The 25280-nt window shown below is 43.6% G+C and overlaps 1 protein-coding gene across 2 annotated transcripts; it reads right to left on the bottom strand.

Annotated features, from left to right (window-relative positions):
• Positions 1-839: 839 nt before the first annotated feature.
• On the bottom strand, positions 840-22142 carry slc45a1 (solute carrier family 45 member 1). Of its 2 annotated transcripts, XM_055659289.1 has the most exons (9): positions 21693-22140; positions 17424-17855; positions 15571-15663; positions 11922-12146; positions 10995-11689; positions 8448-8601; positions 5027-5203; positions 2524-2729; positions 840-1792 (listed from the first exon to the last, which is right to left on the bottom strand). In XM_055659289.1, the coding sequence occupies exons 2-9, from the start codon at positions 17815-17817 to the stop codon at positions 1529-1531; spliced, it is 2208 nt and encodes a 735-aa protein (XP_055515264.1). In that variant the 5' UTR covers positions 17818-17855; positions 21693-22140; the 3' UTR covers positions 840-1528. The 2 variants fall into 2 exon arrangements, with proteins under 2 accessions (XP_055515264.1, XP_055515265.1); XM_055659290.1 differs by lacking the exon at positions 2524-2729 and having other exon boundaries at positions 1629-1792; positions 21693-22142.
• Positions 22143-25280: the final 3138 nt, after the last annotated feature.

Below are 25280 nucleotides of genomic sequence, written 5' to 3'. Positions count from 1 at the left end.
TTAAATCACCATGATCTTTCTGAATGACAGAGACGGCAGACTGAACTACTTTTGATCCTTTGTTTTTACGTTCCTATCTAATGGACTGATAAAGCCCCCTGTTAGTCACAGCACCATAGATTCCAAAAAATATTTGAGCAAGGATTGTCCAAGTTGTAGTGAGCAAACGTTAATGGCAAAGATTAACCATAATGTGACATTAATAAGTGTAGAGTTGACAAAAGTTAGTTAGTTAAATTATCCATAAAAATATCTACTTGCAACCATATCACTAAAATATAAGGTGAAGTTTCTCTCTGATGTAGGGTTTTATTAAACTCTGAGGAAGCTAGAGTCATTAAAAAAGTTAATATAGGGAATGCACAATTAATCTCAGATGGACAGATTTTTAGTTTATATCTGTCCCTGATGTGTGAGGTTTCCTTTGTACAAACCCTTGGAATGTCGGTCCTGGGACAGACAGCACAAATACACAAACCCACTGCCGCAGTCACTGGATAATGATCTTTAAGTGGGGACACTCCCTGATTCAAATTGTAACAACTATAATCACTGTTGCCATTAGACCAAGATCAGTTAGGGCTGCACGTAGCGCAGCGGTAGAGGTGCTACCTTACTGTGCCAGAAACCCAGGATCAATCCTGACCACAGGTGCTGTCTGTATATTGTTAGTACATTCTCCCTGTGACAGCATGGGCTTTCTCCGGGTGCTCTGGTTTCCTCCCACACTCTAAAGGTGTACAGGTTTGTAGGTTAATTGGCTTTGGTAAAATTGTCCCTTGTGTGTAGGATAGTATTACCGTACGGGATGATCGCTGGTCGGCGTAGACTTGGTACGGGATGATCGCTGGTCGGCGTAGACTTGGTGGGCCGAATGGCCTGCTTCCGCAATTAATCTCTAAAGTCTAAAGTAAAGATGGAATGTGGGACTGTCATACAATGTATCATTCTCACTATGTTCTCAATTTAACCACTCGTTTTATTTGTATGACTGACTTGGCAAATGAAATTCCTCATATGTTGCAAAACATACTTGGATAATAAAGTATTATTGTGATTGTGATCGATTGTGATATTCCCAACTCTTTCCAACACTGCGAAAAGGACATTTAATTTGGAAAGATCTAATGTAGTTGAACAGTTTTTAATGGCTGGAAATAAAACGGGGATGCACAGGATGCACATGGTTTACAAACCCTTGGTAACATGATACGCCTTGTGTTGCCACAGTCTGTGCCTGGGGCCCCACTCCCACACGGTCATATGCGCCTGAGAGAAGTGCAGACTTTTTACTTGTAACCCATGCATATCACTGCCACTAGTTAATTAATTCTCATAGCTTTTATATTACATATATATTTTTGCATTTATATTCCAGAGGGACTGGCACAGATTAAAAAAAAATAGGAATTAGTCCATCATTTCTAATTCTTTTTATGCAATGATGATTTGGTTGTGGAAATCTTGGAAAAAGTGCGAAACTTCAACTGCAATTTCTTTGAATGGTTTGCACGTGGAACTGCTGCTATCAGGTGTCCACGAGGAGAGGAGTGTGCTCCTCCACTTCATCATCAGGAGGAATCTCATAAATTACAAACAGAGAAGAGTACAGGCACCCGATGAAAGAGGTCAGACTGGCAAAGTACATCACCCCACTGGCACTACCAACTGCTGATGTTAGCGGGCCCATTACAATAGAAACGATGATCTGTGCAAGAAAGTATTGGCAGCTCAGGAGTGAAATGTCCACACCCATCCCTCGCTTAGTCCCATTCGCATGTGGTCCTACAAACTAGAAAAGAATAATATACTGCATGTTAGAGACAGATATCCATCAGCATTAGTCATAACAAAAGATCAATGGAACAACAAGAGACAATGATAACTTTAAAATAAAAAGTCAATGTGAATTAAATATTATCCATTTCAGTCAAAGACGGCACCTTGGCACTCTCAAGCATACGCAACACAGGTTAGATTCTGGGTAAAGTTACACAGACCCATCAAATGCTCCACAGGCAGATACAAGATGCATTAGACACATAATAAAGCTCCCTCGACATTGTTCTATCAAATAGTCCAAGTACCACACAGGTTAAATTCAAACCCTAACCCACTAAACATATTCAGGATAAGTATAGATCAAGGTGGAGTAGCCTCTTTATCTTTACGATCTTATATCACAAATTCTGCAAATTGCTAAACTCCTAAATTGGTCTCCAAATTATGTCCCTCTCACTAGAATGTCTCCCAATCTCAGGAGAATGTTTAATGCTGACAATGCAATAGTCCTAGATATCATTGATTTGCTCTCTCCACCTCTCTGGCTTTGATCAGATACATGGTAAATCCTTACAGGCTTTAACAACAAAAATTCTTGGCTCAGTCTCCTATATCTCAAAATTTAAAAAAAGCAGAACCAAAAGCAACTCAAAAACTGTTCTCCGATGCTGGTTGGATGCAGTTTTGTTATTAACTATAGTATGCATTATGTGAGTGTACACTTTTGTTATGAGTTTATACCTTTTTGCTCTGGTAGTATTCACACAGCAACGAGTAGGGCAGAGTACAGAGTGAAGAAAACAGGACCCCATATGTAACGCAAAGTGATAAAAGAACATAGCTATTCCGGGACAGGGTAGATATGCCAGTGCCAATTCCAAAGCATAGATAACCAAAGAAGTAGAGAGTTCGGATACTGAAGTGCTCTTCAAGCTTCTCCAACATTGCTGTAGAAAGAAAGGAACATGTGATAGAAAACTAGATACCTGGATCCAGTGGTTATGGTCAGGGTTATAGAGCAGTCATATTACGCAAGGGCTTTTTGGTGTTATGTGTTGGATGCTTAAATGAGATGGCTGAAGAAAATCAAAATACTGCATAATGAGAAATGTGTAAAACAAAGCTGAAAATGTGTTGAGAAAAGTAGAGTAAATGTTTGAAGATAAAGTTAGAGTTAGTATAATGGATTATGATTTATTGCATCCTGGTGTGATGAGTGGTGATGTGTTGTGTAGTGCTGGCATGCTGAATGATGCCAAAGTGGTGACCATTGGCAAACTGGATGCTGCCAAGTTAGGTGCTGGTATCTCAGGTTGCAGTTGTTGAATGCCATGGTAGTATACTGCATAATTTAGTTCCACACTGGGCAGTGCTTTCACACACCATGCTGGCTCATAAGGCACAGTCTCGAGTTCAGTTCCACATTTTGATACGAATTGCTGCGAAAAGAGGTTGTGGTTCACTTTTGCACACATTCAGATCTTGTTTTCTCTCAGCTCAATCAACAGGTTTCACAATCTCTGCACAGAAACCGTGCTCTCTGAGTGTGTTTGGTCAATGGAGAATTACTCTACTCTCGGGTGTAGGCACACAGTTTACGTATAATAATAAGGACAAATAGAAATCTGAAGTCTGATAAACTCACAGAAAATTGTGGCAACACATTGTTTTACCAGAAACAGAGGGAAAAATGGTTTTTCTTCGATAATTATCAAAATTAAAGAATGCAATGTTCCGGATGTTGGCAGTTGATGGAGCTACCTTCACAGATCCAGTTGTGCATTCTGTTTGTCTTTTTTTTACAGAGAAATTCTTAATGAATTCCCATTGCCAGAATTAGTCAAGATCGTTTTAAAACTGAGCCACACATCCCCTACTGATACCCTATTCACAGAGTATACTGTCACAGGTAATATGATTGCCATGCCCTCAATATACACAGCCACCATACCTACTGCATACGGCCATCACAACAAGTACTCAAAACAGACATGGCTACCCAGCTCACAATAAACACGGCCATCTTTCATAATAGCCAATATGTCCACAGCAGCAGGAGAAGATTGACTTCAGCAAATATGACCACTCTGCCCACAGAAAACATAGCAATCACACCCATGAAAAAAATGGCCATTCTGTATCGTTGACATTGCATATTTCCCATGGCATACTTGTTGGCTTTTTTTTAGTTTTACCAATACAATTTAAAATGATGGTACTGTATATGGATATTTTTACTTGTTTATATTATTGCATTGAATTAACCATTCTGAATATGATTTATGGACCACACTACTTGCCAATCCCAACAACATGGAACTTGCATGCAACAAATGTCAACAAATTCTTCCAGTTCTACAGAGCATTGGACCGCCATTCCTGAGGCCTCCCTATGTAACAGATTAGATACTCCCAGATTAATTACAAAGTTCAATGTCCCAGAATTGAGTACCTTGCCCTTTGGCAACAAATAGACAAATCCACAATGAGACTGCCTGGAATTCAGCATAGTACTGAATCTGAACAGGGGTCATCAGTGTAGAAATCCTGCACGCCTTCAGGGTTCACTGACATTGCACTGTAGGGGCCCAACAGCCAGATTCTATCCAAATGAGGCACAAATTAAACATGAAGAAAGGCCTTTGATCCAAGGACAATAAGATAACCACAGCTATGTTTGTTACTGATGAGCTAGCAGAGGTTGTCCAAAGGTCTTGGGGCTGGGAGGGGTGGGGGAGAGACGGTTGGTGGTCAGGCTGGATCAAGCCTGGAATCATGAGTGTTAAGGGATAGAGAGACATAAGGGGCAGGAAGATCTATGGGGAGATTGTCAAGCTTTTGGTAGCGATAGTTGGGAAATTGGATGCATGATTATATAATGAGGGTTTCAGATTTGCCGTTCCACGGTGGTTTGGACAAATTACCGGCGCACATTCTGCTTTGGTCTAAAAGATGATGTAGTTTTACTGGTGTAATGAGATACAACACCACGATTTAATATCCCCTGACATCAATCTGAAGAAGGGTCTCGACCTGAAACGTCACCCATTCCTTCTCTGCAGAGATGCTGCCTGTCCTGCTGAGTTACTCCAGCATTTTGTGTCTACCACGATTTAATAAATGTATATTTTAACTCAAATTCATGTGATGTATTTTGTCAAAAATATGTAACTCGTTTTGGCATTGCATTGTGTTGTTAGTATTGGTGCTTGAGCAGTCCCACAGTGTAGATTCAGTGCCTTACCTGAATATAAAGCTGCACTGAATGCATAGATACACATTCCCCAGCAACCCACGCTCACTCCTGTGTTGTACTTTTGAAATGCTTCCGAGTCGAGAGGTGCCTTGGCATCCCCCCCGTATACCACCTCCCCCATGAAGTCGGTGTAGAAAAGCAACATCCCTTCAAATGAAAGCCAACCTGCAGAGAGAGAGCACACTAGTGATAAACAAACAGCTCACAACAAGGGTTTAAGATTAGGCAGTGTATCTCATTTAACCATACAGCACAGAATGAAGCATATGGACAGATTAGGCTATTAAAACCATTCCTTCAATCTACAGCCCGTGGCTGACAAAGCTTATATTTATTGCTGATTCCTAACTCCTTGAGAAGATAGTGGTGAGATAACTTGAACTCCTTCAGTCCACTGGATGAGGGTACTCCCAGTGTTATGATGCAGGATTGGTAATATATTTTCAAGACTAGAATGTATTTTGAAGAAGAAATTGCATATATTGATAATCTCTTGCAGGTGTTGTCCTTGCCCATTTCTAATTTTGAGAGCCGGTTGGTGTTAACTAAATAACTTTAACAAATAACAACAGTGCATTTTGTTGATGGTACCAAGTGATGAGAGTGAATGTTTAGGGTGAGTGATCCAGTATCAGTCAAGAACGCTGTTAGATCCTAAATGGGGTTGAGATTCACCAGTGAAGTTGAAGGTGTATTTATCATGGTATATGGACAATATTTCATCATACTCCTGATTTGTGCTCATTGATTATGGAAAGGCTTTGTTCCGTCAGATGTTAAGTAACTTGAAATAGAATATCCAACTTCTAACCTGGTATTGTAGCTGTACTCAAACAGCTGGCTCTGAGGCATGGCAAGTTCTGCAGCAAAAGTATTCAGGTCTATCAACCTGTCTCTGTTAGCACTTCTACCTGAAGTTGGCTACATTTGCTTCAGACTTGCCTTTAACATTCAAGTGTTGGGCACCACCATTACTGAGGATAAGAATACATTCACAGACTGCTGTGCTGTCCACCATATTTATGACCAGTTATGACCACCCCCTGTGGAGCCTTTATGTATTCCACAGTGCCCAACTCTGCCAATGTCAAACTTTTTTTTAATGCTTAGGTTTGAGTTACAGCTTAGCCAATTATACGTATATCTTGTTCCTGGCGTACCTCATTGAACCAACGATGGCCTCACAGTTTGTCAGTAAGGATGAGTAATGTGTTATGCTTTGATGTCACTGATTATGTCATATATGTATGCCCAGTTTTACAGTTGTTCTGAATCTAACCCATTTAAAAGATAGTAATACCTCACAAACAATAAAGAGTGCTTGAAGACATAGTTTTTCTTGTATTAATTTAATTCCCTTTTAAAGTTATTGAGTTTCCCTCGAACTGAAAGCAACATGTACTTACACAAAAATCTCCTCTTAGGGCTTTGGCCAATTAAACACAAATCAGGAATTTATCTCCCACTCTATACTATAGCATGTTTATGTTGTCAACAACTTTGGTAAATTTGCCTCACAAACTGCTGTGCTCATTCAAAACAAGATCCTCAACATAAGGTGTAACTTCCAGCAAAGACAATATGAGAAACAGTCCTCCTTCGTCTAAGCTGTACAATACCAGTGCCACAATCAGAGAGGAACATTCTCAACAAGGAACTTTGGGCAGTAGTCATTGGTCAAAGGAAGGGGTGGGTACAGGACCAGAGATAGTGATTTTTAACAAGGCAGATTTCCTATAGTTAGTTGATACTTGGAAGCAATAATGCAGAATTGCAGAAGTTTCCTTGTCTGAAACGAGATGTTCTGTCCGATTTGGAGTGTGGAAAAAAAAAAGTTCATTCATTTGTATGTGGGACTCCCAGCCTTGGAGAGGCAACTCCAGAGTATGCAAGTGGGACTCAACAAAGACATCACACTCAGCACCCCCTAAAAGTAGTCAGATTTAAACTCCTGCACATACCCCTGTGTGGGGATGCAAAGTGAAATCACAACCACAAAAATAGAGGGCATGATTGTTAAGCATAAAGTCAGTCAAATACATTCCCGTTGAGATGGACAAGAGAGAAAATGCTTTGGAAGAGACTGCCGTAGTCAAACCATCAGCTGAGGTCATTTAGAAGATGTTTGGACAGGTATGTGAATAGAAAAGATTTTGAGATATGGGCCAACTGCAGAGAAATGGCATTGAGGTTAGACACAAAATGCTGGAGTAACTCAGCGGGACAGGCAGCATTTCTGGAGAGAAGGAATGGCATTAGGCCTGGAAGACTGCTCAGTCGGCATGAATGGGCTGGGCTAAAGGGCCTGTTGCCATGCTGTATAACTCAATAATTCTAAGGGCGAGAACTGTGGTTAATGTCAGAGAGAAAATATTCATTGTGGCTTTTAGTAGAGCCGACTCAGTGTTGTGTGCAGAGCTCATCCCTTGCTGTCTTCTTGCTAGGTTATTTAAGAATGTAAGAAATGGACACAGGCAGCTACCTCCTCCACCATTCAAGAAGATTATGGCTGATCTTTTACCACAGTGTCACCTTCCTGAACTAATGCCATATCCCTCAGTTCCATAAACATTCAAAAACTTATTGATCTCTGTCTTGAAAATATTCAGGGACTGAGCCTTCATAGCCATCTTGTGTAGAAAAACACAAATTCATGCCTCTTTTGGTGAAGAAATGTATTCTCATCTCTGGTTCTGGACTTGCAGCCAGGGGAAATATCATCTCTACATATAACCATATAACCATATAACAATTACAGCACGGAAACAGGCCATCTCGGCCCTACAAGTCCGTGCCGAACAACTTTTTTTCCCCCTTAGTCCCACCTGCCTGCACTCATACCATAACCCTCCATTCCCTTCTCATCCATATGCCTATCCAATTTATTTTTAAATGATACCAATGAACCTGCCTCCACCACTTCCACTGGAAGCTCATTCCACACCGCTACCACTCTCTGAGTAAAGAAGTTCCCCCTCATATTACCCCTAAACTTCTGTCCCTTAATTCTGAAGTCATGTCCTCTTGTTTGAATCTTCCCTATTCTCAAAGGGAAAAGCTTGTCCACATCAAAGCTTGTCCACATCACACCTTGTAACATCTTCTCTGTTAAGCCATGTTAAAAAATAATTTGTATGTTTCAATGAGTTCGCCACTCCTTCCATTAGAATCTGGAGAGCATGTCTGGTGACCCTTCACTGCACTCCCTCTATTGCAAGGAGATATTTTCTTAGGTAGAGAGACCTAATGAAGATCATTGCGGATATGGTTGAATGAGTTGCATGAATTGCAGTATGACCACTTTGCTCTTGTATTCAAATTACTTCTCAACTTCTATTCCTAGCCTTACACAGGTCAGCATTTACAGCACAGCATTTGATGACAGCTGAACAAATAGTGAGAGTTATACCCAAGAAGTGATTGACACACAGATTCCGCAGTGGTTTTGGCATCTGACAAATTGATGAAAACAAGACAGATGTGGAGAGCGGCCTCTCAGATAATTCTTCTGCGCTATTCAAGTCAGTCTCGTATTTCACTCCATTCAGCAAGATGTTTGCAACCTGTAACAAGATAAAATCAGTCACTGCAATCTAAATTTATCAGCTCATCCTGTATCTCTGCATCTTTATGGCTTCCTCCCTGCCTCCACCCCTGAAGATGCCAACATTCACTGGGGTTCCCAATGTACCCTTCAACAGTTCTGCATACTCTATCAGGATATAGGTTACTTCTTCCTCCGGACATATAATAATTATCTCCTGATCCTATTTATACAATGTCTCAATGTGCTTCACTCTTGACCACAGCTCCAATATCTTTTGTATAAAAATGTTACTTTAATTTGACTTTTATTACCAATTTGAAATCATATCCCAATGAAGTTACCCATAATGAACTTCCACTACCTGCAACCTCCGGGAATCGCACGGAAACCTTGGGTGGGGCGCAAAGTCTCCAGAGGTTTCCGTTCAGGTTTCCTAAGTGGGACGGGCATTATTCTCCCCTTAGTCTGTCTCATCAATACTTGCCTCCAATTCTCCATGTATCTCTTATCCATTTCCCATTTCAACTTGTGGACCCTGGGATTGAAACTTCAAACAATGCAATGGTGACAAACATTGCATTATTCATGTGCAACAATTACTTCTGAACTTCAAATATATCACAACTATCCAAAAGTCATAGACATCTCTACACCGATTTAGGTGCTTTTTTCATAACCCAATGTCTTATTAAACACTGGCAGCTTTTAGGTTTGGCACCATAACAAAAAAAAACAATAATTTGCCAAGCTTTTGTGTAATACAGCTCTTGAATCATGTATATGATTCTCTGGGGATCATAAATTGCTATAATGCATCAGTGCCTAAGAGGCACCAGCTCACTCCTGAGAATATTGTTAAATCTGTTAAACATTTTAGCCTGTTTCAAAGCCCGGACAAAAACAGAACTATCAGGGTCATCTCATCTGTTGATGAATAATCCCCTGAAGAAGCCAATGGATAGTGGAGATGGTCAACGTTTTAAGTCAAAACATTTTCCATGGGTTGGACTTAACACTAACTGATCCCGTACTGTACCAGGGTGATGTGAACTGATCCCAGCAATGAGTATGATGAACGTTTGAAGGCACTGGGCCTATACTCGCTGGAGTTTAGGATGGACCTTATTGAAGTTTACCGAATAATTAAGGGCCTGGATAGAGTGGATGTGGAGAGGATGTTTCCAATAGTGGGAGAATTTAGGATCAGAGAACATAGCCTCATAATTAAAGGATGTTCCTTTAGGATGGAGATGAGGAGGAATCTCTTTAGTCAGAGGGAGGTGAATCTGTGGAATTCATTGCCACAGGAAGCTGTGGAGGCCAAATCAATGGATATTTTTAAGGCAGACAGATTCTTGATTAGTATGAGTGTCAGGGATTATGGGGAGAAGGCAGGAATTGGGTTAATAGGGAAAGATAGATTGGCCATGATTGACTGGCGGAGTATTATTGGGCCAAATGGGCTAATTTTGCTCCTATCATTAATGAACTTGTGAACTCCCAAGGCTATGAATGTACTGAGAATAACAAACCTGCAACATTAACCAGTCATGCAACATCCAAAATCTGCAAAGGGATTGTGAAGATCGGGACCAAACAGAATTCATGGTCAGGGTGTTAAAACCAGATTTATTCTATCATACGGTGGCACTGGAACACTGTAACGTGAATAATCCCGAGTTCAGCATCTGAAATAATGAGAGTCCAGTCATTCCGGTGGGGTGATTATCAACTCTCAGATCCAGGAATAGTTTTATCCCTAAACATTAGGAAACGATGGCTGTGCCTTCTAAGGCGCTCTCAAAAACAGGTCAAGGGATTCACAAATTTTAGGGGGCGAGTCATCCTGCTTTTCAAATCTAACATGTTGTACCTGTATCCAAAAGTGCTGTGCGTAACTGCAATTGGTTACTAGGTTTTTCAGCCGGGCATGTTGTACATTACATTGATAATGTGCTGGTGAGATTCCCAATGGGACTGACAACTCTCCTGAGGGAAATTGATTATGTCTTCAAAATGCTCAACATTACTGGATGGAAGCTGGGTCCAGTTTTTGTGTGTTTCTGGAATGACTTGACCAGGTAAAGTCTGAACCTATGGAGACCAGAGGAAGGTATTCTGTGGAGAAAGGGTGGGAGGGTAGGGGCCTAACTGACCCACTTAAGTGGCCACATCATTCGAAAACCAGTTGGGTTTTTATAATACTCAAACTGACCAATGATCTGTGTTTATTGGTCCTGAACACACAATTCCTAACCAACTCTGCCCCCTCGTCGCACTGTTCGGCCGCTCTCTTTGCCAATCGCCCTCCAAATGCTGAGTGCCCTCCACCTCCCAAAGGCTTACTCCATCCCCCACAACCCCGCCCCATGCCTCACCGAACTGTATGCTCCTTTGATGTATCTGTACCTGTTGACTGAAGGTCACTGTCCGTCTCCGACTACTGTCACCGCCATTTGCCAGGTAACTGTTCGGAATACTCAAGGTCTCCGGCCTTTTGAGAATTCCTGATGCTGAATTCCTTGTGATATCAACCTGCAGGTTCTCGGGATTCTCAACAACCATCGAAGTTCCCATTTCCTCATTTTCAGTTTCGTCAGGAATCTGGGGGAGACTGGAGCTGAGGGTGTGTCTGGGCATGCTGAGGTATTGGTCATTGGCTCCTGTGTAGCAGTCAATCAGGACCGTGTCAATATAGGAAGTTCCATAGGATGAGGCAAACTCGTTAATCCCGGTCAGAGAGCTGTCACGGCTCATAAAACTCCCATACTTGGGGGTGAGAGGGCTCAGTGGGGAAATGGGACTGGTCATACCGTTGTAGATTCGCGTGACACTCTGGCCAGTAGTCTGGCCTCTGTCGTCATCAAGTACCATTGGTGGAGAGGGAGGTAGCGCAAGGCTTGGGCTCTTCATCACTTTTTTCCGTTTGCCCTGTGCGTTCAGTCGCTTCTCTGGGATACTTGTCAGCGTCAGAAGAGTAGTGACAGACAGTGTTATTGCTGTGAAAATGTAGACAACCCGGAGCTGACCTCCTAAAGCTCTTCCAAAATTGGTCTGATCCCATTTGATCCCACCAATGACGTAACCGAACCCGCCTCCCAGACCTAGATGGATTTAAAAGAGAAGCATTATGCAGCAAACTAGCAAATCTCATTTCATTGTGAGTGGATGTGGAACAATCATACACAACTGGGTAGAGGGAAGGGAAAGGTTAGTGTTCATTTATAATGCAGGAAAGAAAATGTCATGCTAGGATATGTTCTAACCAGACCCCGTATCTGACTAATTCATTAGGGTCATAAATCAGTGATGAAATGTTGTTGAATGGAGACAAACCTGCCAGGAGTGCATGAATATTCAGGCCCCGGTCCTGATCCTCTGGACAGCAGACGTCCATCATATAGGCGTGGGTGGGGTTGTCTGCTGAATCAGCACTGAAGTCCATCAGCACAACACCACAGATGGTCAGGATGATGCCCCATTTATGATTAGTGACTGTGTCAGCAACAGCAAGACCCATGTCCCTGCCATTAAGCAGCAGTGAGAGGCCAATCAGTGCACCTGGAACAAAGCAACACAGTAAGAAGATCAAACCCACATTGAAAGGAAGTGAGCCAGTTTCAATTTGCAAATGCACACCACATTGGAAACTTGACTCCCAACTTGCATTTTTAATCTAAGCCACATGTGCAACCTTTGAGGAGAGGCTATTTAGCTATTTCAATAAGGCAATTGTTCATTAAGAGCAAAATTGTAGGCTCTGGGGGTTTCAGCCCAGTGCATATGGGTTGCCTGAGCTTCTCAGAACTTCCCAGTGAAACAAAGGTGAGAACATTGGGTAGGAGCCAAACAGATGATAACCAAAACCTGTCATCGATTCCGAGCTCACAGCTCCTTTTTCAAGTAACTCTATGGAAGACTTTCTTCACAGAAGTTGAACAGGGAATCATTGCGTTGTCAAAGTGTAACTTTTCTGAGCGCTGGAGGGGCCACCCTGATAAATAGGTTTTGCAGCTCTAACCAGCATCGTCACCAGTATCCTGCAATACAGTAGAGTTTAGAAGAGTCTCGGGAACAGTACCGTCAGCACCTTGCAACCCACAGTGAAAAGGAGTCAGCAATGAAATCCAGCTCAGAGAAGCTTAGGAGGTGACCGGCACTGGATTAATAGCTTTTGGCAGCCTGCTGTACAGGATTTCCATCCTGTTGGATATGGAGGCCAGGCTTTATCAATGGCTACCAAAATAGCTATTGTTCTCAACCATTTTGCCTCATTCCAGGCCTCTGCCAGAAATGTTTGCAGCATCACACAATTGGTAATACAGGTGCACAACCTTTTATCCGAAAGCCTTGGGACCAGACACTTGTCGGATTTCGGACATTTTCGGATTTCAGAATGGAAGATTTTTAGCGTAGATTAGGTAGGTAGCGCGGGCGGCTTGAAAAGTCTGGAGCTGCTGCCTCCTCCCGGGTGACCGGGAGACTCATTGCATAAATGTTAGTCAGTTAGTTTGGAGGGATTTTATGTGGTGGTGGTGGAGTCGGGGTGAAGGGGGAAACTTTAATTCTTAGTCCCCTACCTGGTCGGCGACTCCCAACCTCGCGGAGCTGGGGGCTCCGTCCGGCCGCGGGCGGCGCCGGTTGGAGCTCCGACCCCGGCAACTCTACCCCTGGCTGCGAGGCGCTCCAAATCCAGCGCCGCCCGTGGTCGGACGTCCCAGCTCCGGGAATGTCGCTGGATTTGGAGCCGTGGAGTTGGGGGCTCCGTCCGGCCGCGGGCGGCGCCGGTTGGAGCTCCAACCCCGGCAACTCTACCCCTGGCTGCGCGGCTCCAAATCCAGCGACGCTCCGCGATGTTGTGTGTCGGCGGCCACAGCGCTCCGGAGCTTGCCGCACGGCGACCCGGTAAGGCATTGCCCGCTCCCCGCTGGTTTCCCAGCGCTGCGACGCTGCCGACTCCCGACATTTGCGGAGCTGGGGCGTCCGGCCGCGGGCCGCGCTGGATTTGGAGCGCCTCGCAGCCAGGGGTAGAGTTGCCGGGGTCGGAGCTACAACTGGCGCCGCCCGCAGCCCCAACGGCCACAGCGCTGCGGAGCTTACTGCACGGCGACCCGGTAAGGCATTGACCGCTCCCCGCCTCTCCGACCAGGTAGGGGACTAAGAATTAAAGTTTACCCCTTCACCCCCCTTCACATAAAAGCCCTCCAAACTAACTGACTAACATTTAAGCAATGATTTACAGATGTTTAAGCGTCTCCCGGTCTCCAGGGAGGAGGCAGCCGCTACAGTAGTACAGACCTGGGTTGACCGTGGGTCGTTTTGGGTCAAGTTTGGCGCCAAACGCGAGCTTTGGTGCGCAGACGACATCTGGAAAAAATGGCCGGTTTTCGGAGCTTTTCGGTTTCTGGAACACCGGATAAAAGGTTGTGCACCTGTACATAAATGCATGAGGCAGGTAATCTGGCTATATCAATTTATAGTGATGTCAGTCAAAATGAGCAAGCTTTAGGATTTAGGGATCCTTTGACCTCACAATGCTGCAAGGTGGAATGTTATAGTCAAGGCATTCAGTGATCGTCTCATGCTTATTCACTGCAATGACTTCTATGCTGGTTTGTAACAAAGAAGACATCTGCACAGGGTGTGTACAATATTCTGAGACAGATGTCCTCTTAAATCTCAAAACAGACTAACAAGCTGGCTTCCCAGAGTTGAAGAATATCTTAAAACATGGCTGATGACACCCATGAGTGCCCAATCAAGAGGGCTTAATATCAGTGCAGCCTTAACCAATAAATATCAAGAACTTTAATTTAGTAAACCATCGGCATGCATGTGGTTTTTCTATTTGCACAAAATCGGTACACAAAACCACTACGATTTTTCGCCACCTGACTCACCATTCTCCTGTGCTGCAAGTGCAACAAGTTTTGTTCCGATCTATAGTATACTTTAAAAGTTATTACGGTTTAAAAATCTTAAAAACCGCGCATGCGCAGATTGGTCTCCTCTCCTGTCAGTCACCGCCACGGCTGGGACGGTGGTGCCCCTTGCTGCAGGGAGGGGAGAGGAGTTATGGAGGAAGGGAGGGAGTGACTGAGGATAGGGGAAAGGAGAGGGAGGGAGAGGTGAGGGAGGGATTGGGATGGGGAGGAGGAGAGGAAAAAGAAGAGGGAAGATGAAGAGGAGGGGGAGGGAGTGCCGGGGGATGAGGGGAAATGAGCCGCGCCTGCGCTGTTGGGGGCTCTGGGTGAGTGGTGGAATATTGCGTTGGGGGAACGCAATGTGTTTGGGGAACGGGTGAGTGGTGGAATATTGCGTTGGGGAACGGGTTGCGTTGGGGGACCAGGCCTCCCGTGTGACAGGGACCCAATGGGTCCTGCTTAGTCAAGTAGGACATTAAAATTCAATGCAATAATCAAACGTGGAAAGCAATGTGAACCATATTCCCCATTGACCCACCTTCTCTTCGTATTCCGCAAACCCACTGATGCATACCTTCCCATATCTTTCACTTCATCAACCTGCTTCATCCTCTACCTGGAAAAAGGGTCCTGCCTGAAACGTCACCTCTCTATGTTCTCCAGAGATGCTACCTGAGTGCTGAGTTAGCACGTTGTGTATTTTTTCCCTTCCCCTCCATGTTACTCACCCATTTATTCTCCATATACATCCAACTAACCTATCCATCTACTCTTCAAATGCTTGGGTCTTCCCTCTCCAAAATACACACAGAATGACCTTATTCTCTGTATAAACTTTCCTGAATTATTCATTCCATAATGTAATTTTCGCATGAATGAGAAAGCCTTCAATGAACATCCACTCTCTGAATAGTTACTCTATTTGACGAGTGTCGCCGGGACTTAAACCTTGCATTTCATGGAATCAATCATGCACTATATTTTCGAAACCCAGTTCAATTCTGTCAACTTTCCCTTGAGGCTGAAATTTTCTTCAGAGTTAACATCAAACTATAACTCACCAATTGCCAGCACAAGTATGAAGGGCCTACGACGGCCAAAGCGAGATGAGCAACCATCGCTCCAGGCTCCCAATACTGGTTGAACTAGGAAACCTGCAACCACAAATAACGAGAATTGAGACCTTCTCCACAGTTATCCCACAATATGATAATAGTGAATCACCTGAACATGAACGTAAAGCAGCCCGACCCTGCAACATCTCCCTACAGCATTGTAACACTGAATCTTCTTCCCTAAATGAACATAACACGCTTGAACCTGAACAGGTTTGCCATTGTGTGGCAATGTTGACCGTGCTCCCACAAGATACCTCTAACAGTATGGCGATACTGCCACACAGCTACAGTGACCTAGGTGTGATCCTGCCATTGGGTGCTCTCAGTGTGACTGTATGGATTTCCTCCGAGAACTCTAGTTTCTCCCCCACATCTAAAAGATTAGCTGGTTGATTAGTTCATGTAAATTATCCCCATTCTAAATGGGCAATCTCGCCCTTTCTCTTTAGTGCTCACAGTGTTTGGCTCCAGTTGCTCAATGAACTATATCCAGCTATCACATTAATATGGGATTGCCGTTCTCAGGAGAATTCCTGCCCTGATAATTGGGTAGTTTGAAATGGTTCCAAGAGGAGAAGGATTCAGTCAGGAACTAGACAGTGAAGAAAAAAATCTGTCACTAGTAATGGACAACACGAGTATTTGAGTATCTCATAAAAACATAGAAAATAGGTGCAGGAGGAGGCCATTCGACCCTTCGAGCCAGCACCGCCATTCATTGTGATCATGGCTGATCATCCCCAATCAATAATCCGTGCCTGCCTTCTCCCCATATCCCTTGATTCCACTAGCCCCTAGAGCTCTTAAATCCATCCAGTGATTTGGCCTCCACTGCCCTCTGTAGCAGGGAATTCCACAAGTTCACAACTTTCTGGGTGAAAAGGTTTTTTCTCACCTCAGTCTTAAATGGCCTCCCCTTTATTCTAAGACAGTGACCCCATGGTTCTGGACTCGCCCAACATTGGGAACATTTTTCATGTATCTAGCTTGTCCAGTCCTTTTATAATTTTATATGTTTCTATAAGATATCCCCTCATCCTTCTAAACTCCAGTGAATACAAGTCTAGTCTTTTCAATCTTTCCTCATATGACATTCCCACCATCCCAGGGATCAATCTTGTGAACCTACGCTGCACTGCCTCAATCACACTTGCATGTTATATGTCAGACATTACCTATTGATCAAAGATGGAGGAGGAGATATTCCAGCATTTATAAAAGCAGTAAAAGTCCTCAACCATTTGTCTCTCTACTGGGAATGCTCTTCTTCTGTCACAGCTATACAGAATGAGGCATTTAAGGAGAAGCAAGACAAATATAAGGGGAAAAAAGTAACTAAAGCATATGCCGATAGGATGGGATGAATCAAGATGGGAGGAAACTGATGCAGAGCATAAACACTGGCTTTGGCCAGTTGGGCTGAGTAGCCTGTTTTTGTGGAAACAACAGAAACTTGAACAAATCTGGAAAAGGAGATGAAGAATTCAAAATGTGAGAGAGAATGCATGGACCTCTGGCTCCTCCTTATGACCATATGACGAGTCTGATTTGTTCCAATTAAATATTTATTTATGGTCATTTACAACATTTTAAAATTATTTCATAAACTGTTTTGGGACTTCCTGATGTTATAAAATGCAAGTCTTGTTCAGTCACAAGTTGTTCTTCTATATACATGTCCAGAACTGCAAGAATCACATATTCCTCATTCTATGGCCAATACAATAGCTGGGCTGGACCCTCCATGTAGAGCTAAATATGGTACATTCTGAATATATAAAGTGGAATTACTGTACCTAATATGGGACTGATGAACCAAACCATGCCATATAGTTCATCTGGTAGACCCATCTGGAGGAGGACAGGGGTGACATAAGCTGTCTCCATTGCATAGCTGAATTCAATCCCAAAGAGAATGCATCCGTTGAAAAGCAATTTCCAGAAGGAGTGTCGCAGCGGAATTTCACTGAAATCAAGGAGCTCAATGGGAATTGGTGTATTGGGAGGGGGAGGGGGGGAAGGCCTGATGAACTTTCTTCTCTTGGGATGACGCTTGTAATTGTTCGCCCGGTGACTGATGTGTTGGGCAGTGGAATGGGGGAAGGTGCAGCTTGAGGGACACCGGTTTTCCTGAGAAGTCGGGTTTGGGAAGAGGGCATCGCTGGGGGTGGTTGGATTTGGGGAGCTCATGGTGCTGCCTTGGTCACTTTCCTCTGATTGATTTCGTCCTGTATAGGAAAGACCAAAGACTGGGTTATTTACATGCAATCCAATCGTAAAGAACAATTACCAACCCATGCCTCACCATCATTACAGTTTCCACATAGTTTGCAACAATCCTGCCTAAATTTACATGTTTCAGAGAATTTTCTTTCCCCATCTCCCCATGAACTTACCAATAGAACCACAGTTTAAAATTAAGAAAGGTTTGTTATGGCAGATGTAGAAAAGATGTTTTCGTAAAGCAATGTTCACCCCCGACAGTTAATAAATCCAATAGAAAATTCTTTAAGCTACAATTAAAATGTGAAACCTACTAGAACTAAGGGTTGCTCAGGTGAATTGTGTAGATGCATTCAAGGAGCGAATGGAAAAATTATTAGAGAGAAAGTAACAAAAAGTTGAGAGAAACTGTGAGATGAAATAGAATGAAGGAAGCACAGCTGCACTGTAACCATTTACATCAACCCATTTGTGCTATAAAGTATGCGTCCTTCCATTGCCATTAGATATGAATAAGGAGCTGAACCTCAAGAATATTGCACCATATCAAAGCCCTGATCACCAGTGGCCATGTACTGATTCAAAGATGTTTGTAACTAGTGGATGAAAGATGGGAGAAAAGGTGCAGTGAAGAGAGAAAGAACACAATAGAAATTGTTTGGGGTTACAGGATGAGCATGCAGAGTATATGGGAGAAGCAGTGAGAGGAGTGGAATCATTGGGGTAGTGTGGAGCAAAGATCTGCTATAGGATCTTTGGTGTGGAGGGGCAGTGGAGAAAATAAATAAAGAGACCAAGAGACACAAGAAACTTCAAGTGCTGCAATCTTGAGCAAAATACAAAGTATGGAGAAATATAGAGGGTCAGGCAACGTCTCTGCTTGACCGGCTTAGTTCTGCCAGCACTTTGTGTTTGCTGAATAAAGAAACCAAATTGCTCTCTGGCTTCACTCCCTGTCACAGGTAATTTGAAAGCTCCCCTTACACCCTGACTCACTTATATATCTCACACTCAATTCCTCTTACACGCACACACAAACACAAGCCAAGAAATTGGATAGATGTGCACGTTTATACGTGTACATTGCATAAAAAAGCAAAGCTGGCACATTTTGAAATGTCTCCAACCATTCCAAGACCCAAGAATTTGTAACCACAATCAGCAGGAAATGTTGAATGGACAATTCATCTCAGCATCCTTGTAAGATCCCACCATCACAGAGGCCAGACTTCAGACATTTTGATGCTGTCAAAAACATTTCTGCATGCATTGGACACAGTGAACCCAATGGGGCCAGATACATCAAAGAAGTTGTAACAAAGATTTGCACTCCAGAATTAGCTGCACCTATATCCAAGCTGTTCCCATACCAGTACGGCTGTCTTTTACCCAACAATGTGGAAAAATGCCTATCTATGTTCTTTTCACAGAGAGTAGGAAAATCTATTCTGGCAAATTATGTTCAAACAGTCCATACTCAATTATCATAAAAATGATCAAATCATTGATAGTGCTAACACTCAGCACTTACTCTCTATGAACACTCATCAATAACTGTTTGCGTTTTGCCACTGTGCTTTAAATCTTATTACAGCCTTCTTCCAAATATGGACAACAGAGCTGAATGCCACGGTTGAGGTTAGAGTGGTTGCTCCTGACATCAGGATAGCACTTACTCGAGTGCAGCTTCAAGGAGCCCCAGTAAAGCTGAAATCTATGGATGTCAAGAGTTGCAGCCTGATCTTGTACAGAGGAAGATGGTTGTAGTCACCCCATGATCAGGTCATCTCTGCAGGAGTTCAATTGGGGTCCTAGACTCACCCACCTTCAGTTGCTTCAAAAATTACATTCCTTCTTTCTTTCATGAGTCAAAAGTGGGGTGTTCACTGATGGATTGCACGGTGCTCAATTCTATTCACAACCTCTCAGCCCACACCTGCATGGAGTAAAGTCCAGATAATGTTCAGGCATCAGCTGCCACGTAACATTCACATGCCATATCATCTCCAAACAAGAGGGCCCAGTCAACTACTTTTGATATACCATCTTAAAATTCCCCCAGACACATATTACTGCTCCTTCATGGTCAGTAGATTGAAATCTTGGAATTCCACTCCCATTGTTCTCCAAACCAAAAGTCACAAAAAACACAATATGCAACATCCTTGCTTCCCTAGATGAATTGCCTCGTTAAGAAAGGGGTTCCCCATCTTTTAAGGACCATTATCTATGGGTAACATATGCTTGCCAGGGACACCCTCACACCTAAAACTGGGCATGTTTTCCCCATGTGATGAACATCATAATCTCTCACAGCTTCTAAATATTTAATGATTGGATGAAAATATTATAACCCACAATCTTCATGAATTACTTAAAATGTCCCACAAAAAGTAGCAAAGCATTAATGGTGTAAAGTGCCACCTTATTCAAACATTTCTTCCATGATTTAGTGCGTATAAAGAATTGGTGCCAGATGCCCTCTGTAAAGTCGAAATTGTGGTGAACTCGAGGTGATAGCGGCATTACTGTTGGGGGAAGCGGTTTGCACTGGAGATCCAGATGCAGTTTCCTTCTCCCGTTTTTCGCCATACCATGGAGAGATCTCTTAAAGAGCGCTTACCCGAGAGTCGCCACCTGCAGGCCGCTGTTTGCCTCCCGTCCTGACATCAAGCGGCTCAAGAAACATGTAGGCCGGGATTTAAATCACAACGATGGGAGTGTATATCACAATAATATTATATTTACGTAAGGATATGCCAGTTTCACGGTTTTTGTGTTAACTCTATAAGCAGCACCCGTCTAGTGCACCAAAAATGTCTAGTGTACCAAAAATGTCTAGTGTCCAATGTCCAGGCAATCCTCTCATTCACACATACTCCTCCCATTCACCCACCCTTCCTTCTCCTGCCTGACCCGCTGAGTTACTCCAGCATTTTGTGCCTATCGTCGGTGTAAACCAACATTCCTTGCAGCACACTCCTCCTACACTGTCGGCTATACCTTTTTGTTAAATATCCAATCTTGTCCATCATCAGAAATGTACACCTTCATTCAAACCAGCACGCACGATGGAATAACATAATATTGAGGAGATTGTGCTAGTTATGATGGATACATGCTTTGAATGACGACGGGTCTTCGCCCTGAAGCATTGGCTGCTTGGAATTTTGTCCAAAATGTTCTCTCTTTAACCATATGTGCGGCCTATACGGGATTCCGGTGACATGGTGCTTTAGTTTTAGGATTGAAATATTAACAGCTTTCCACAGCTGACTGCCCTGGGTCTGACACATGGTGATTAGATTTGTGTGTGAAGGATACTGGAGGCAGCCGAGTGAAGCGGGTGGGCCCGTGATGTAGCAGTTCTCCCCCAGCCACACTGCTGCATGACCACACACGGTGTCTTCCAAATATATGCCGCTGCTGAGAGTTCACAATAGAATGACATTTAAGCCCTTCCTGTAATAATTGATGCCATTTCTTATTGCGCATTCAAAAACAGCAGCAATTCACACCTTGATCTAATCACTTCCCGTCTTTTCTATCGCCCCTGAATTCCTCTCCGATTGCTCCTGCCTGCTACTCAGGACCTTTGTTTCAAGCTTATCGTTTATTTGCTCTTAATCAAAAGCGTCCGCAAATTGCCAAAAATCAACAAAAAATCCGGCCCATCACTAGCCTCCATCATCCTTCGCTCTCAGTACTCTCGGCATGTGACTGGGAGGCGAGCTGCACTGCACTGTGCAGCATCCTCATCAGCCCCTGGTAGGTAGCACCGGCTGCTCATCTTTTACAGCAGCCTGCGTACAAAAGCTCAGCTTGACAAGGACTGTAATTACCTCCGTCTATGCCGTTTCCTGCATCCTGATCCTGGGGTGGAAGCTTTGGTCTACCCCGCCTCCTCCTTCATGCTGCCTTTCCCTAATCTCTCTGCCTTCCTTCCCTCCTGCGTTATGCCACGGCAGTGCAGCAAGTAATCTTGGAGGCAGCGGAGTCCTGGACACAGAAGCAGAGACAGCACAAGAGACTGGTGCAGCATCGCTAACCAATAGGGAAACAGAACTCAAACCCCAAAGCATCCATGATACGAAGTTTGTGGGTGGATAATACATCCAAAATGTACCAATCGCAAGATACAGAGGCAATGGCAGCATTCAAAGCTTTCGGAATTGAAACAGGTAAAAGCCGACCAGTGAAAGGGGTGTGATCGAAGGAGGCAGCGAGGAGGATGAAGACAAAGTGAAGAACAAGTGGGGCAGCCAAGGGGGAGGCGGGAGATGCAAGGCAGGAGAGGAAGGGAGTAGCTCTCTGCCTCCCTTGCCTCTGTGCCACCTTTCCATTGCTATATCCTTTCCCATATCCTTTTGAATGGTTAGTAGACAAAAGTGCTGGAGAAACTCAGTGGGTGATGCAGCATCTACGGAGTGAAGGAAATAGGCAACATTTTGAGCCAAAACCCTTCCTCAGACTGATGTGAAGGTGGGGGAGCGGGAAGAAGAAAGGAAGAGGTGGAGCCAGTGGGCTGAGGGAGAGGGGGAGAAGGTAAGGGAGAAGAAAGTAAGGACTACCTGAAATAAGAAGTCAATGTCTGGAGTATGGTGTACAATTTTGGTCGCTTAATTATAAGAAGGATGTCAACAAAATAGAGAGAGTACAGAGGAGATTTACTAGAATGTTGCCTGGGTTTCAGCAACTAAGTTACAGAGAAAGGTTGAACAAGTTAGGTCTTTATTCTTTGGAGCGCAGAAGGTTAAGGGGGGACTTGATAGAGGTCTTTAAAATGATGAGAGGGATAGACAGAGTTGACGTGGATAAGCTTTTCCCACTGAGTATGGAAGATTCAAACAAGAGGACATGACGAGAATTAAGGGACAGAAGTTTAGGGGTAACATGAGGGGGAACTTCTTTACTCAGAGAGTAGTAGCTGTGTGGAATGAGCTTCCAGTGAAGGTGGTGGAGGCAGGTTCGATTTTATAATTTAAAAATAAATTGGATAGTTATATGGACGGGAAAGGAATGGAGGGTTATGGTCTGAGTGCAGGTAGATGGGACTAGGGGAGAATACGTGTTCAGCACGGACTAGAAGGGCCGAGATGGCCTGTTTCCATGCTGTAATTGTTATATGGTTATATGGTTAATGTTCATACCTGGAGTGCAAACTGCCCAAGTGAAATATGAGGTGCTGCTCCTCCAATTTACAGTGGTCCTCACACTGGCCGTGGAGGAGGCCCAGGACAGAAAGGTCGGATTCGGAATGGGAGGGGGAGTTGAAGTGCTGAGCCACCGGGAGATCAGGTTGGTTATTGCGAACTGAGTGGAGGTGTTCGACGAAGCAATCGCCAAGCCTACGCTTGGTCTCGCCGATGTAGAGCAGCTGACATCAAGAGCAACGGATGCAATAGATGAGGTTGGAGGAGGTGCAGGTGAACCTCTGCCGCACCTGGAAAGACTGCTTGGGTCCTTGAATGGAGTCAAGGGGGGAGGTAAAGCGACAAGTGTAGCATTTCTTGCGGTTTGTAAGGGAAAGTGCCCGGAGAGGGGGTGGTATGGGTGGGAAGGGACGAATTGACCAAGGACAATTCAAAATCCTTTTGAATGGTTATTTCGTTCACGATCAAAATCATATTATAGCCAATTCGGTCCACGTAATGCAAAATGTTCCCGAATTCATTACTCTCGTAATGTCAACTTTTAATTACGAAAACACACGTAATAGCAGAACTACATTTAATAAATATTTGACATGCAGAAGTGCTTATAATTTCCCAAACCATGAGATTATTAAAGATTTGCCATGTTTTCATTTTCAGCCATAAAGCACAGTGTCCAATGATCAGTTTCTAAATGAATTCAAATTATTCTAGACTGATCATCCTGCATCAAAACTGGGTACTAAATTTAGGCAGAACAAAGATAGTTACATCCCAGTTGACTCTGCAAATCGCTACTCATGAAACTTTGGGGACAAGGGGCTAAATTAAGTGAATTGCTCCCAGATGAATCAAGGATAATAAAACATGCCTTCTAGCCAAAGTTTAGCTCGGTAGGTCTGGCAGCACCTCTGGAGAAAATAGATAGGTGACCCTTCCTCAGACTGATTGTAGTAGGAAGAACGGGAAAAAAACTGGAAGCGAAAAGAGGCAGGACAAGGACGTGTAAGTGCAGCTTTGTGCGTGGAAGATCATGTCTCATAAATTTGATTACTTTTTCTGAAGTAACCATGAAGGTCGATGAGCACATGGCAGTAGATGTAGTCAATGTAGCGTTCAGCTTGTATAGGTGGCTGCTTTGGAAAGTTCAATCGAATGGGATCCAGGGAGACTCTAGCTAATTGGATACATAATTGGCTTGATGGTGAAAGGCTGTTTTTCAGAGTAGATTCCCATGACGAGTGGTGTGCCTGAAGAGATGTTAAACTTACTTGTCTATAGTTCATGTTCATAAGTGATCAGAGCAGAATTAGGCCATTCAGTTCATCGTCTATTCCGCCATTCAAGTGTGGGTGATCTAACTCTCTCCCTCAACCCCACTCCCCTGCCTTCTCCCCATAACCCTTGGCACCCATATTAATCAATAAATATTCTATCTCTGCCTTAAAAATATCAATTGGCCTTCACAGCCTTCTGTGGCAATGAATTCCATAGATTCACCACCCTCTGACTAACTCCACATCTCCTTCCTAAAGGAACATCCTTTTATTCTGAGGCTATGACCCCTGGTCCTAGACTCTCCCACTAGTGGAAACATCCTCTCCTCATCCACTCAATCCCAGCCTTTTACTATTCTGTAAGTTTCAGGAGGCCCAGTGCCATCATATGTTAACCCACTCATTCCTGGGATCATTCTCGTAAACCTCTTATGGACCCTCTCCGGCGCGAGCTCATTCTTTCTCAGATATGGGGCTCAAAACTACTCACAATACTCCAAATGTGATATAACCTGTGTCTTATAAAGTCTCAGCATTACATCCCTGTTTTTGTATAATCATCCTCTCCAAATAAATGCTAGCATTGCATTTGCCTTCCTTATTACCGATTCAACTTGCAAACTAACTTTTTGGGAATCCTGCACCAGCACTCCCAAGTCCTTTTGCACCTCTGATTTCTGAATTCCCTTCCCATTTAGAAAATAGTCTACTGAAGAGGTTCACATGTTGTATAAACACTCAGTTTAATATTTAAACGATATTTAAACAATTAGTACTAAAGGGCAAGGTGTGTTAATGTGTTGACTGTGAAGTAAAGACTAGCTCCGTCGTCTGCTGCACCCCGTCAGCTGTTCACCCAGATTGAGGTTGATTAGTTGGCCCAGATTATGGCAGGTCCATGCATGAGCTCGAGCTCGAGGAACAACGGGTAGAGACCAAAGTATCTCGGCCACATGGTGGCGCCACACTACCTTTATTCCTGCTACCAAAATAACTCCAC

Source organism: Leucoraja erinacea, chromosome 30, assembly GCF_028641065.1.
Source record: "Leucoraja erinacea ecotype New England chromosome 30, Leri_hhj_1, whole genome shotgun sequence".
NCBI classification, from domain to species: domain Eukaryota; kingdom Metazoa; phylum Chordata; class Chondrichthyes; order Rajiformes; family Rajidae; genus Leucoraja; species Leucoraja erinaceus.
Note: the sequence above shows the minus strand (reverse complement) of the source record. Positions and strands in the feature narration are given on the sequence as shown.

What these genes read in the sequence shown, in the direction of transcription:
- slc45a1 (XM_055659289.1), bottom strand. Translation starts at nt 17,817, where the DNA reads ATGAGCTCCCCAAATCCAACCACCCCCAGCGATGCCCTCTTCCCAAAC. An exon ending in CATACTTGTGCTGGCAATTG is followed by an intron (nt 12,147 to 15,570) that starts GTGAGTTATAGT and finishes GCTTTGTTCCAG; the next exon opens with GTGCACTGATTGGCCTCTCA. An exon ending in GTGTGTCAATCACTTCTTGG is followed by an intron (nt 5,204 to 8,447) that starts GTATAACTCTCA and finishes CTCTCTCTGCAG; the next exon opens with GTTGGCTTTCATTTGAAGGG.